Below are 15,090 nucleotides of genomic sequence, written 5' to 3' on the forward strand. Positions count from 1 at the left end.
CCTCTCCAGCTGCAGACAAAGGGCCCCACTCTCTGAGTAGCCTTAAGACAGTGAGGGGGCTGTGGAGCAGCAGCAGAAGTGAGTAGAGGACACCAAGGTGGGTCTTAACCAATGTGGGGATCAGCTATGGGATAAAAGGCTGTTTTAGCACCACAGTTTCTGTACAGCCCTGGGTGCACATGTGTGTATCTGCACCAAGCCAAGACCAATGCCATGACATACCTTCTGCTGTATCATTCTGGAGCAAGGCTGGGAGAAGGCGTCCAAACCACACACCTCAGCCGACACTGAGGGTACCACACAAGATCTAGCAACATCCCCCATGTTCCTACAGCACAGCCAGTGAACAGCCCCAGTACAGAGCCCAGCATCACCAGTAACACAGGTCTGCTGGAAAGAACTGATGAGCAATGGGGGAGAACACCCCAGGGCATCACCTGCACTTAAACAGGCCACTGCAGGGGGTGTTCCAAGGGGTGAAGAGATACAAAACAAGGAACCAGGAACAGCCTCCGTGGATGGAAATGCTGCCTACAGCACTCAGGTCTTTGCTGCACGGGGAGTGGGAAGGGAAGGGTTTCCTGGTTCGTGGCCAGTACTACTGTTCCTCTTATGGAGGATATGCCTTCCCTAGGGTGTGTTTCAGCTGAGAGCACGACGCACACAGTTTCCATAGCCCACTTTCCCTCTCCACCCACTGGGAATTTTTCACATGTTCTGGAAAAAAAACCCAACAACATCCCAAAACACAACCAACTGCTCCCCAGCCATGGCAGTGTCAACCAGACCTCCTTCCCTGGAGAGCTGCTGTCAATACAGATGTCAACCAGCCCTTTTTAGCCAGCTGGTAATCAGATTGATCAGTTCTCCTTGAATGGGCCAAAGAATGTGAGAGAGGAAAGAAATGCACAATATTCTGTGTGCATTGGCCACCTTCCTGGGCCAAGAGTTCATCTGCTCTCGCGGCTGCCGGCATTGCCACTAACCTGATAAATCAGTCAACATGAGCCCTCCTGGCGACCATTTCTGGAGTGGCAACTCCAGCCTTGTTGCTCTAAGTCCCATTGACCTCATAGAACCAAGAGAAGCCACACAGGAGAAGGAAATCAATACATTAAAACTGCTAAATGCTTCAGGGTGGGGGAGGCGGGGAGGAAATAAGGGGGTAAACTGGGGGATCCAGACCAGGTGACTGTCATATTCAGGGGAGAGGGGGCAATATTTAAAGACTTCATCTGAAGGTCACCAGCAGAAGACAGGGGGGAAGAACAAAGGGGTTTATGTTCCATTCCCTCTCCCTGGTGAATAGAGGACAGTCAGCTCTTGTTGATGAATGGAGCAGAGAAGAGATGTGTAGGCTGGTGTTTGGTGGTGCTCCAGCTGTGAACATGGCACTGTTTTGCACTGCTCAGCACCAGAGTCCCTCAGGAGGAAGCTCTGCCTGCACTTGCCATGTCTGCAGTGACTGGGGGACAGACTTCATGGCTCGGGAATAAATCCTAGAATCTCACTATTTGGTCCGTGCTTTGCAGGATCCAGTGTGAACACGCCAGCCCTACATCTCCATTTAGAACCAGCCATTGCTTCCACCTGCCATGGTTTAAGCCCAGCCTGTATCTCAGAACCATGCAGCAGCTCCCTCGCTCCCCACTTCTTCCCCCCCTGCTCCAGGAGGGATGGGGAAGAGAATGGAAAGAATGTAAACCTCATGGGTTGAGATAAGAACAGTCCAGTAACTAAGGTATAACACAAACCACTGCTGCTACCACCAGTGATAATAATAAGGGAAATAATAAGGGGAGAGAATACAACTGCTCAGCACCCACCGACTGATACCCAGCCTGACCCGAGCAGTGGTTGGTCCTTTCCAGGTGACTCCCCTCAGTTTCTATACTAGGCATGATGTGCTGTGGTATGGAATACTCCTTTGACTACTTTGAGTCAGGTGTCCTGTGTCTGCTTCATCCCGGCTTTCCATGCCCCTCCTCACTGGTAGAGCACGAGACGGAAAAGTTGTTGATCAGAGTAAACATTACTGAGCAACAACTAAAACCACCAGTGTGTTATCAGCACTGTTCTCAGACTGAAGTCTGAAACACAGCACTGCACCAGCTACTAAGAAGGGGAAAAATAACTGTTACAGCCAAACCTAGGACATCACCCCATAGGGAGCCCCATCCCAGCCCTGCATGGAGGTGCCGGCATCTCAAAGGGGTCAAATTCCCAGCTTTATCATGACAAATCCCTCACAGCTGTCTCTGCTATGAGGAGTGCTCATAGGCACTCCTGAGGCTTCTATGAGAAGCGGAAAGTATCTACCTCATTTTCCATATAGGAAGTCGGAGCACACGTGTTAAATGATTTACACAAGGATACAGAACAGGAAAAGGACTCCAACAGCCCTGTTTCTAATTGGCACGAGATCATTCTTTCCCCATGCAGTTTAAACCCTGACTCACTAGTAAATAAAAGCTGGGCCAAAAAGTGGATCTGTTTAGGAGAGGTACACAGAGATGCTTTTAGTATTGTAGTGAGAAGCATCTATTTTCATTGAATAAAATCACAGAATCCCAGACTCGTTTGGGTTGAAGGGGCCTTACAGCTCATCCAGTTTTAAGCGCCTGCCACAGGCAGGAACACCTTCCACTAGACCAGGTTGCTCCAGCCCTCGTCTAACCTGGCCTGGATTTGCCCAGCAGTTTTCCAACCCGGGCAAATCCCTCCATGCACACACATACTGGAATTTCCTATCCTCTGCTGTAATCCTCAGCAGTTATTTAGCAGTTATTTGCCTTGTTACAGCCGAGCACAACCTCAGTGCAGTGCCTGCTTTCAGAGGTGAAGCTCCAGCTCCACGGGGAGCCCCCGGGGGACCCGCAAGCTCCCTGGCTTGGGACGAGAGAGGCGACTGCGGGCAGGGGTTTGAGGCCCCGCATTCCCCACGTTCCGTATCCAGCCGGGAAGCAGACACCGCCACCTAACGGCACCGGTGCGGCTGCCAGCCCTGGCCCTGGGATTTACCCCCTTCTCCCACGCCGCAGCATCCCGGTGCGCATCCCAGCATCGCCGCTTCCCTGGGGGAGCACCATGCCCTGTCCTGCCCTGGGACCTGCTGGCCGCAGCTCATCCCGGCCCACGGGCACCCCATTCCCAGACCCACGCACCTCTGGGGATGGGGGTGAGTCACTTGTGAGTCAGAGATGAAGGCTCTAGGGATGATGATGTCTGCCTGTAGCCCACTGGAAACCAGTAACTGAGACTGCTGGGATACAGCAGCTGCTGTATGCTTGGAATGTAGAATGACACCCCCCTCCACTCCCCGGGGTCTTGCAAAGTCGGTCCAGGGACCTCAGTCATTGGGCTGCACCAGGTACCTACTTCTTGGAGGCATTCATGTGGTTTGTGAAGCCAACCTAGATGCTTCTTAAGCAGGAATCCCCCCCCCCCCCCACACGTGCTAAAAAAGCATTAGGGAGTTTCTGGAGTGCTCTTTGCAGGGTGCAGGTTTGAAGGCCCAGCTGGACCAGCACAAAAAGCCTCAGAATCACAGAACCATAGAATAGTTAGGGTTGGAAAGGACCTCAAAATCATCCAGTTCCAACCCCCCTGCCATGGGCAGGGACACCGCACACTAAACCATCTCACCCAAGGCTACGTCCAACCTGGCCTTGAACACTGCCAGGGATGGAGCATTCACAACCTCCCTGGGCAACCCATTCCAGTGCTTCACCACCCTTACAGGAAAGAATTTCCTCCTTAGATCCAATCTAAATTTCCCCTGTTTAAGTTTTAACCCGTTACCCCTTGTCCTGTCACACCCTCATGAAGAGTCCCTCCCCAGCATCCCTATAGGCCCCCTTCAGGTACTGGAAGGCTGCTACGAGGTCTCCACGCAGCCTTCTCTTCTCCAGGCTGAACAGCCCCAACTTCCTCAGCCTGTCTCCATACGGGAGGTGCTCCAGTCCCCTGATCATCCTCGTGGCCTCCTCTGGACTTGTTCCAGGAGTTCCATGTCCTTTTTATGTTGAGGACACCAGAACTGCACACAATGATCCAGGTGAGGTCTCACAAGAGCAGAATAGAGGGGCAGGATCACCTCCTTCGACCTGCTGGTCACGCTCCTTTTGGTGCAGCCCAGGATATGGCTGGTTTCTGGGCTGCAAGCGCACGCTGCCGGCTCATGTTCATTTTCTCATTAACCAACACCCCCAAGGCCTTCTCTGCAGGGCACTTCTTTACAGGCAGCATAGTCAAGGAAACAGGTCTCTGGACTGGGAAGGGGAAGATCTGAGCTGATGGCTTCTGGAGCCCCGGGCAGTTCTCTCTGTCTCTGCACAAGTCATCAGGACCTTGTTTCCAGGTACACCCCCAGCAGTCATCACCCAAAACCTCTGACCAGAGCTGGGGTCCCAACAGCACTGTCACAGCAACACCAGTAACAGTGGTCTGCAAAAAACACCCCTGGGCAGGAAAAAGCACTTCCGTGGTCTTGGATGAGTCTCCCAGACCAGGTTCCATCAGGGCAGGCAGCAGGGTACCAGCAGCACAATGCTCTCCTTTCAGCACTGCTTAGATTACAAGATCTTGAAAACTCTTTGCTTACAGTTTGGGTAGAGACAGAGATGAGCTGGTACAACAGGTCAAGGACTGGGCAGCAGCAGGTGCTTCTGAGGAAGGTGCAGAGATACAGACCCTCACACAGGACCCCTGATATCAAACAGGGACCTGCCCAACCTCAAAGTCCAAACTAACATCTCAAAGACAGAGAAATGGGGGGAACCTGCGACTTGCTGTGACTCACACAAGTGAGTGGCACAGAGACAGAATCACCAGCAGCCTTAGCCCACACCACTGTGCAGCTCTGCCCAACACGCTGATCACCACTCTGATGGTAAAGCAGAAATGGGCCCTGGGCCTAAAGCCTGGGTCCAAGTCCTGATCCAGGCTTCCAACTTTCAGTTTCACACCACTCCATTCCCCAGGAGATGCCTTCCAGCTTCTTAGGTGTCCTCAAAGCAAGCATCCCTGGCCAAGCATTCAGGATTTGAACTCTTTCCATCTGTCGCCCTAAACCACCCTGATGGACTCAAACCATGGATGCCCCGGCCCTGGCAGTGTTCAAGGCCAGGCTGGATGGGGCTTGGAGCAACCCTGTGTGGTGGAAGGTGTCCCTGCCCATGGCAGCGAGTTGGAATCAGAGGAGCTTTAACATCCCTTCCAACCCAGACTGTTCTATGATTCATATGATTCTATGAAACACACCTTGACAAAGGCTCTACCTTCAGCAGGGATGCTTAACCACTGTGAGACCTGTGTTGCACCAGCTTCCCATGTACATGGACCAGGCAAAGGGGAAAAAATAAAAAGAACCTCAATTTTGATACAAGAAAGGTTTTTTTTACAGGGAGAACAACCAATCACTGCAATAACTTCCCCAGGGACATGGTAGAGTCCCCAGAGCTGGAGGTTTTCAAGATGGGATTGGACACGATGCTACATATTCTCATCTAGGCTCTCTTTCCCACAACAGCCAGGCCCAGGGCATGTGTTGAGGTCCCTTCCAACCTGGACTGTTCTGTAACTAAGAAAAAATGCACTTTCAGATTTATTATGTGATTAGTGCTTGCAAAACTAACGCATTTTATTCACCTGTAAAATCATACCCAATCACCCCAAGCCACAACCTGACCAGAGCTGTTCAGAAGTCTCTTAGCATCTCGTAGAACACTCTTACTATCAGCATCCCGTGGCTCTCTTGAATGTTACACTAAAGGGCTGTTTCACTTCATCTGCCACTCAAGCAGCAGCTCCATCCAGCAGAAAGGTCTCACAGTCTTCCTGTGCCAGGGATGCGGCACCTGGGTGGTGGCACAGGACATATAAGAGCCTGAAGTGCTAGGGAAGAGGCAATGGGAATGCTGTATCGGATTCAGAGATGGCCATAAGGAAGTCAATTTTCAGTGTCGGATCTTAGGAAGGAAGCTGTCCTTGCAAAAAGAAGCTGTTGGGAAGAAACATGGCCATAACCTTAGAAACTCAGTGGAAATGCGTCATTGTCTATGGATGTTGGTTAAGCATGTATGTAAAGGACGCTGTCTCCATCAGCTGTCCAGAGTTTCCATCAAGCACTAGTAGTATGGGTGGACCAGCTTCAGATCCCATGCACACTCCCCTTCGCCCATGGAGAGCTTTAGCACAGAGACACACACAACAGATCCTTACCTGAAATCAAAGGGTAATAGATTTTTTCCCAGGAATTTACAGAAAACCTGGGGCAGAGCAAGAAATGTCGCCTACGTTTTCTCAGGTGACTGTTCCCAAGATGGGACTCAGTGCCCCATCAGGACCTTCCCTACTGCCCATACGGTGCTGGGGTCCAGCTGTACAGCCCCAAGCCCAAGAGCAGCACTCACAGCACAAGCCACCCCTGCTCCCTAACAGACTGTCCGTTACTTACAGCTGTAAGAACCATGTGGAGAAGCCAACAGGACATAAATATAGTGCTTCTGAGATCATTAAGGCAACAGAAGACATGTGTTGACCCAGACATACTTCCCTAACTACGTACTTGCTCCTACTCAGCATTATGGTATGCTGGAGCTTGGAAGCACCCTCACTTGCATGAGAAATGTCCTCCCTCACCCCAGCAGCATGGGAATCGCTCTGCTGGGAGGCTCCAGGTCATTCAGTGAAGCACAAAGCAGAAGGGCAGGCAGCAAAGGAGCTCCTGCCCCAGGGCGAGCCAAGTTCAGGTGTCAGCTGAGTGGTGTCAGCAAGTGTTACCTGTGCTGCCAGGCAAGAGATGAGCTGTGCCCCGCAATGGGATTGTGTTTAAAATGGAGATGAACAGCAGTTCCAGCAGATTTAAGAGCAGCCATCAGGAAATGGATAATGCTTCATACCTTGAAAGGCCTCAGACAAATGCAGGAATGCATCTGCTGGCCAGGCAAGAGCAGGCAGCCTGGAGTGGGCTGGGAGCAGCGTGGAGCATGCTGTGAGCACAAATGTCTGCAGAGGCTGCAGCCCCTGAAACCCAAACCCTTCCCTGAGAGAGGGCCTGCATGGGCCATGGACTGTCAAATGAGCCAAACCCCCCTGTCACAACAGGTTCCTACAGAGCATCCAAGGTGAAGGTAAAGGCTTGAAGAAGAAACTCAGGGGAAAATCTGCAGCAAACCACAGCGGTCAGCAGCAGGTAGGGACACAAGCAGTGGGGCACTGAGAGCAGAAGGGAGGGTTAAGGACAGACCGACAGTCATCAGCAAAGGCAGGACAGGAAGGGACGTGTCCCTGGATGCCAAGGCAGGGTGAATGTAGTGGGATCTAACGGGAGGTAGAACCACACAGACTGTAAATGCCTCATCAGGTGTTCCACATGTGTGAGGTGCTGCGAGCCAGAGGAGAAAGAAAACTGGCTCCTAAACCAAGGTGTATAGCTGAGAGAACAGCACTGGAAAGAAACAGGACAGGCATTTATCTGCTGTTTCCTAGGAATAACAGGGACATCAAGAAACCTGCGACAGACAAGATAGTCAAGAGTGATCAGAGTAACCCCAATCCCGCTGCCCTGCGACGTGCCTGTAAGAGTAACTTTTAATCCAAAATAAGAAAAAGAAAGAAAAAAAGACCCAAGCACATTCCCTGCCAGCAGCCCTTCACATCCCCAGCATTCACACACAGGGTCATCCCTTCCCTTTGCTGTTGCTCAGCCCAGGGGTCCTTCCCAGGTGGCTCCAAGGACTACTGCTGGTGCTCGGTCTCGCTGCATTTAGCCTGAAGGCCGCTGCCTGCAGAGCCTTCACAAAGCAGTGTTGAAAACAGGGGCTGTCTCCTTGCTGCTTGGATCGTTGAGGTGAGCAGTATGATGTACAAAACCATGATAAATTCTGTACAAACATGTACACACAAATATATCTGCAGTGGATATGTAACTGACAGGTTAAGAATGCTCAGCAGTAGGTTAATAAAGAGCTCGTCCTTCCTGGTATTCAGCACCTCCAGCAATCCCAGATGCCTGCTGCTGGGCCCTGCCTCACACATGCCACTCACTGCAGCCAGGTGTTACAATCACCTACTCATCATCATCCTCATGAGTTAACTCTTAAGATCAGGTTTCACAGTGCCATTTCAAAGGTGACATTAATCATTTACCTGGGAGATCAGCCCTCCTGTCCCATCACAGCTGCACCCATACTATCCCCCCATCAGTAACCAAAATCCCACTGCTTGGGGTGCTGCAGACCTTTCCTTTGCTTCTAAGAATAGGTGAGAGGCCCCACAGCATTAACAATTCAGGCGTTGTAGAAAGATCTGGGCTAGTGAAAAGAGCCATCTGCTAAGGAAAGACAGGAGAGCCATCTCCAGGCCACTGCCACTAAAGCAACCCAGCAAGGCTGGGAGAAGGGCAGAAGGGAGAATCACAGCAGCCCCAGAGAACAGCTCTCAGACCCAAACCCACTGGAGAAGGATGCCTGGAAACAAATTAATTTAGAACTAAGGCTTTTTATGCAGTATTAGCTTGCAGGAATGTGTGAGAGATGGGTAAATCATATTAAAAGGAACCAGCAGGTTATATGAGGTTGTGTTACACAAGCACCCACAGGCCTGAGACTTTGTACAGAGACTGAGGAAGACCCTTGCTGCCCCAGAGCTGTCAGTGAACCAGACACAGACCTACAGCCTCACCTCTCACCTTCAATGCCTTCCCAAGGGACAGGATCCTGGATGGGGAACACTGCTCTGTGCAAGAAAGCCTGCGCTCTGTCTGACCAGAGGAGACCCTAAAAGGACATGCCAAGCTCCAGGAGCTGTGGGAAAGCAGCCCACAAAGAAGAGGCCAGGCCCTATTCCCACCCACCCTGGTGTGCCCTCATCCCATGCAACAGCCCCACTCTCAGCTCAGGACTCAGCTATTCCCACCCACAGCAGAGTATTAATTAAAAGCATGTTTGGGGCCAGAACAGTGACTGGGACGTGCCCCCCAGCACTGCACAGATCTGCTTTCATCCGAGTCATCTTTCAGTCAGTCACTAAAGCCAGGGCCCCGGCTGTTCTGCTGCCTGCATGGCTGGGGGAGCCCAGGGCAGGCTGAGATCTGCTCCCTGCTCCAATCCTCACCAGCACAGTGGTACCAGAGGCACAGGCCCTGCAAGACCTTTGGAGCACATTGGCTGGCACAGCCTGCTCATGTGCTGGCAAGGACCAGTGTGAGCCAAGCAGCTCACCCTGAACCATGCTGCACCATGGACCTGGAGCAACAGCGTGACCTGGTGATACTCTCACTTTTCTGCCCAGAACCACCTTAAGCACAGTTTTCCATGGGTTTAGGATTCCCTCCCACACTGCTGCAACTGAGCAGCTTTACCTCCATGCACTAAGGAGGAACCTGTAGTGAAGGTCTGAAATCAGCCCTTTGACCCATCTGCTTCCCCATCCCATATTTCATACCAGAGCCGTGTATCAGAAACACCACCGAAATGGCCTGCACAGTGTTGGGGTTCCACACAGCACACAGACCATTCATGCTTGAGTGGCTGTGTTTATCGTCCCACACCATGCCCGCATCACCCTAGGTGAAGGCACACACCATGCTCACTTACTCCTGGCCCCAGCCACTGAGCACCCCTGCGTGCCCTGCCTGCTGCCTGCCTCCCTGTCGGCAGCTTAGCCACCTCAGAACAACGTTTCACAAGCATTGCTTGTACTCCCAGGGGTTAGCAAGAGCACAAAGACACTCGTCTGGGGTCTTCCTGTCCATGGGGTTCCTGTGTGCTGCATACCCTGGGAGTGGGTGACAAGAGGCTCTGTGCTCTCTGCAGCAGCTGAACACAATGTGCAGATCAAGGGCTGAGAGGAACTCACTATTGAGTGGGGTTTGAGAGAAACCCATTTTTGATGCTCTTTTGGAAAGAGCCCTGAATCACATCACCAGAGAGTCCCCTTTCTCACCAGGCCCCCGCCACCTCTGCGGGGAAGAACGGTACCCAGCGGTGCACTAAGGAGATGTGAAAGGCCAACCCATGGTGAGCTCAAACCACCCCTGCCACCCCCTGCTCCCTGCACAACTCAGCCAAGCCGAGGGCCGCACGCAGCAGCAGAGGCTGTCCAGCCCAAAGCCCTGTGCTGCTGAAACACCCACCAGGCTCCCAGTTACAAGCAGCTCTCAGGAATGCTTTGAAGTGGCTCAAACTAGAGGAGAAAGCACGAGCAAGAGGGATGGGAAGACGGACGAGAAGGTGCCAGCCATACTCCCCAGAAGCGATGGGGAGCAGAGGATACTCCTGCAGGTAAGTCCTCGTCCAGGGGTACCGGGTGCTCTCAGCACATCCCCAGATGGAACCCAGGGGGCTTGGTACAGGCCAGCCATGGGAAGCAGCTTTCCCTGCCCACAGTTTCACTCCACCCTGGCTTGAGCGCTTCCTCTCATCCCTGTGGTTTCCCTCCCAGTGCTGATGCCCAGCAGCCGGCTGGGAACGCCCAGGAGAAGAGGACTCGTGCCTCCTGGGGCTGTGCTGTGCCGGGGGCTGGAGGAACAAGACCCACCTTTGGGCTGCAGCACCCTGGGGCTGCAAATCCGGCACAGACACCCCCTCCCTTTCCCTCTTTGATTCTGGCCATCCTGCTCTGCATGCAGAGAGCGAGCCTCGTGGGTGATGCCACACTGCCAGTCCCCTCTTCCTGCTGCTGGAAGCTGTTACAGTCACAGCATTCCCAGAAACAGCTCACTGCAGCCCAACAGCTCGACATACCCGGGAGCAGTTTTTGCAGCCACTTAGACATGCACCATTAGGTGGGATTTGAAGGGAAGCTGGGGAATTAAATGGAGTTATTCATTCCTGTGCTTACCCCCTTCTATGCTCCCCCCACCCAAATGCCCCCACACGTGGTGAAGCGAACTCCAGCTCCATGGCCACCAGCAAAGGGAATGGCCACAGGACACGCAGGCAACTTCTGCCCGGCCAGGCAGCAGGATGGGAGGGCAAAAGCTGGGGGAAGATACTTTGGCAAGCAGAGAAAGCACAACCACAACACACACACACACACTCAGGAGCCAACCTTCAGAGCAGAAACGCGTCTCCATGCCAAGAGCTCGGCTGTTTTCCTCCCTCTTCCCAGCTCGCAGCTCTGAGCTAACAGGCTCAGCATTCATCCCCCCGTGCCGTGCGGCACATGGGAGCAGAGGGAGGGAGGGAAAGAGAGACTCAAATGAAATCCAGACTTAGAAAGCAGTTTCTTTCTCCCCCCCTGCTTCCCCCTTCACCCTCCTCCCCAGCTTCTGCTGGAACCACCTTCTGTCTCGAGGGCTCAGGAGGATGGAAAAAAAAAGAAGAAATGCAGAGAGGAAGTGTTGGAAAAAAAAAAAAAAAAGAAAAAAAGAAAAAAGAAAAAAAGAAAGGAATGGGCTGAAACCCACCCGGAACGTGGCTGTTTCTCTTCTTAAAGTGCAGAAGCTGCTGGCAAGGTAGGAGGGCAGAGGCAGAATATAACACGTTAAAAGATCAATAGCCTACCTGAAATCCGGTCCCTCTCCATTACTACGGGATATATTTAGCATCCGCGTGTCACAGCCGTCCCTTTTTTCGGTGGCGTCCCCTTCTTTCCCCCACTCTCCCTCCCTCCTACCCTTGCCTCCTCCTCCTCCTCTTCCAAAAAAAGCTCTTTGTCTGGTCTAATTTCTTCAATCTGTTGCAATCATGAATGCATCCAAATTACCACATTTCCATGTGCTGATCATATGTTTGTGCTCCAAACTGAAGTAGCTTTGTCTCTTTGAAATGAAAAGGAAGAGTAAGAGAGGAAGAGAAAGGAGGAAGAAAAAGGAAAAAGGGGGTGCATGACCCGAAAAATCCTGTAACTCCCTGGAATACTCCACCAGGCGCAGGGAAACTGGAAATCCTTAGTCCTCTGTAAAAGTCTTAAAGCTACAGCATGCGAGTGTCCAGGGAGCGCTCCAGACTCCACAGCTCCCTCCTATATCCACCAGGAGATGCTTAAGGGACTTGGCTCCTCTCAATAACAGAGCGAACAACTCGTCCAGCTTCTCAAATCAAGTCCCGCTTCCCCAGTCTTATTTTCCTGCTATTTCCTCTATCCCCTCCTCCTTCCTTCGCTCCAGCATTATAAAAGAGTGCAGATCCTGCACGTTCCCCCACCCTGCCAGGTCTGAAGTTTCGATTCATGCATAAACTATTCGGCTGATGAAGGCTGACTTCATTCCAAGCACAGCATCATGGGCTGCTGCTGCTGCTGCTGCTGCTGCTGCTGCTACCAGGCAGGACCCGAGCACCGCATATGTTTACTCGCCCTGTGCAACCCGCTGGAGAGCTTCGCTGCCAGCCCTGGCACTGAGCCTCTTTGCCTTCCTCCCACTGCAGAGCTGTGATACAGGAGGATTTCTGCAGCCAGCCCAAAAGCGATAGTGAAAGTGGGCAGTTCTTCGTCTTCTCCTTGGTCCCACAGTGGAGTGAGGTGGGATTTGAGAGTGGTTTTCCTTCCCTATGATGCCTTGGCAGGGCACGGGGGTGCAGAGGGAGCAGGGCAGCCGTGTAGAGCCTGTTGCCAGCTCCTCCTCTCCCAGGCCAGGGTGGAGGGATGCGACAGCAATGGGCTGGCCCTCTTGGAAAGTTCCACATGGCCAATAGCCAGGGCAGGCAGCGGGGACATTGTGTCAGCACCTCCACTGAGACAGTACCCACACTGCTGCCCAAACTGCTGCCCAAAGCGCCCTTTTTGACCCTCCTGAGTCATCCGCACCGGTTCCTATTGACAATGGAGCCTGAGTCACCAGCCAGATGTGAGGACACAGCCTCCAGCCCGAGAGCTGGGGAACAAGCCATCCCAGAGGCAGGGATGGCAGATGCCAGCAGGGATAGCACGGCCGTTACACAGGCCAAGGTGTGCTGGCAGGACCCCTGTGTGCTCTGCACATTACACGTGACACATTTTGCCTCAAATCACTCGCAGTCCACATGGAAAAATCACAAGGGTGATAGCAGTGACAGAGCCTGGCTCTCCATTCGCTGCCCCAGCGTGGGCAGAAGGATCAACGGTTTCCTGGCTGGATGAATAAGCTTCCGAGGAAAGACTCCAGGTGTTACAGAAACTGCTGGGGCCTTTGGACAGCCTGGACCTCCATTGCTTTTCAATAGCGTGTCTCCCCCATACAGCAGCTGATGGAGTGTCACTGTCACCAAACAGCCAATGCCAAGCAGTGGGGTCAATCCAGCTCCCTCAGCCCAAATTCCTGTTCATTTGCTATTAAAGCTCTGCATGTTCCAGCTGCCAGTGCCCAAGGCATCAGAGAGGGGACAATCAGCACTGTTTTCCCATGACCAGGCTCAAACCATGTTTCCTGCCTTAGACGTCAAAGATGCCGAACACAAAGTGAGGACCCAGGGGAGCTGCATGGCCTCATGTAGTACGAAATCCATTCCACTGCCTCTACCGAGCAGAGCAGACTGTATTGCCAAACCCCTTACACTGGAGAGGGAGGGAAAAGCTCAGGGAATGTATCAAGAAAGGAAGACAGTGAATGGAAAGGAAGAAGGGATGAGGACAACACACACATTTCAGCCTGTAGACTTTAACCCATCAAGATCCAGCTGATTAGGAGAGACAGAGCAAAGGCATCATTTCTGGCAGGGCAGATCACCATGAGACACTCAGGGAAGTGAATCCAAATGATGATTAATGCAATTGACCTTGAAATTCATGTAAACTCCAGGCAGATACTCTCATTCAAACTTCAAGTCCTCAAGCAAAGGATTCACTTTTAAAGGTGCAGTGGCGTCTCTGAAGCAGTGCTTGCAAAGTGCTCCTGCCACAGGCAGTGGTGACACGGGGGTGTCTGTTGGAGGGAGGGGAGTGCTCAGCCTCACCATGCCCATGATCGGGTGTTCGGGTTTTCTCCCTTCAAAGGTGCAGTTCAGCAACCTGCATGTTAGAGGGCTGCGGGTCTCCACCCTCCCTGGGTTTGAGAAGCTCACCACATGCCTGTTTAAATGGGGTTTTGGTGGACTGTGCACTGCACAAATCTATATAAAGATAATTTATACTGCATTTTCTAATACTACTTTTAAAAGGGTTGGTGGGGGGAAGGAAGCCAAGCACATCTGAGGCTTGGGAAGGGCACAGAGAGCTCTCCCCTGGTTCAGGCTGTCTTCTTGGGGTTCAAGGCCCCCCAGGGCTGTCCTTTGGCAAAAGCCACCAAGAGAGGGAAGAGGCAGGAGCAACCTTTTAGGCAGCCACTGCTATCTGCTGTAAAGATAAACCCAGCTTCCATTTGCAAACAAGCAGCTGAAAGAAAGCAAGAGCCTTGCTCCAACACTGCCCTGTGCTTGCAGAGGCTGGCACAGGGCAGCACACGCTTTCCCTTGCCCCACCTCACAGGTTTAAACATTAACCACGGGTGGCAGGCAGAGGAAGCGTTGCCAGGTACAGAGAAAGCTAGGAAGGAAATCGCAGTAAAGAAAGCAACACAAACCGTGCTGCAGGCTCAGTCTGGATTCTTTCTCTCTCACACCTTTCCTAGACTAGCCCAGCAACACCCAAGCCCTTTGCTGAACTATGAACTGCTTGTTGTGTATGAACGCATAGGGAAGGTGCTGCGAAGACAGCGCAAACTCACTCCCTCCCAGAGCCCAGGACATCACTACGTAGCCAGGAGGGGATTTAGGACTAGTGACACTGCCACCAGCCACAGCAGCTGCCACCATGGTACGCATGCCTGCAAGCATGAACTTAGATCCTGTTTGCAATTCTTTGTCTGTCTCACGAGGTTTATGCTGCGATTAGTTCAACCAACAGAAGTGTTATTTGCTTTTCTACCCAGCTCACACACACAGCCCCATAGTCACAACTCGCCACTCCCAACCAGGCTTGTAGCAAAGGTATCACCTTCTAACCCCAGCCCTGCTGCTGAGCGAGCTGGAAAGGGCGAACATGGCAAGTCCGTGCAGTGATACAGGTTCTGCATTGGTGAAAGTGCTGGGAAGCAGCCAGAGCAGCCAAAGACTTCCAGGGTCTGGAGAGGCAGGAAAAAATGGGGGTTCAGCTGACTCTTTCACTAGCTCAGCTATCTGCAGTGCTAGC

General features: G+C 52.4%; 1 protein-coding gene across 3 annotated transcripts in view; it reads right to left on the reverse strand.

Annotated features, from left to right (window-relative positions):
* Window positions 1-15,090, reverse strand: part of SEPTIN9 (septin 9) — a 134,559-nt gene that overhangs the window by 84,353 nt on the left and 35,116 nt on the right. Inside the window, exon 1 of one of the 3 annotated variants that reach the window (XM_065694189.1) lies at window positions 11,511-11,593. The exons of 1 other annotated variant lie outside the window; for it this stretch is intronic. In XM_065694189.1, the coding sequence (XP_065550261.1) occupies window positions 11,511-11,532 (22 nt within the window). In that variant the 5' untranslated portion in view covers window positions 11,533-11,593. Of the gene's footprint in view, window positions 1-11,055; window positions 11,165-11,510; window positions 11,594-15,090 lie in introns of those variants that run through there. One more of the 3 variants, XM_065694185.1, reaches the window with a different exon arrangement.

Source organism: Lathamus discolor, chromosome 13 (genome assembly GCF_037157495.1).
Source record: "Lathamus discolor isolate bLatDis1 chromosome 13, bLatDis1.hap1, whole genome shotgun sequence".
Taxonomy (NCBI): domain Eukaryota; kingdom Metazoa; phylum Chordata; class Aves; order Psittaciformes; family Psittacidae; genus Lathamus; species Lathamus discolor.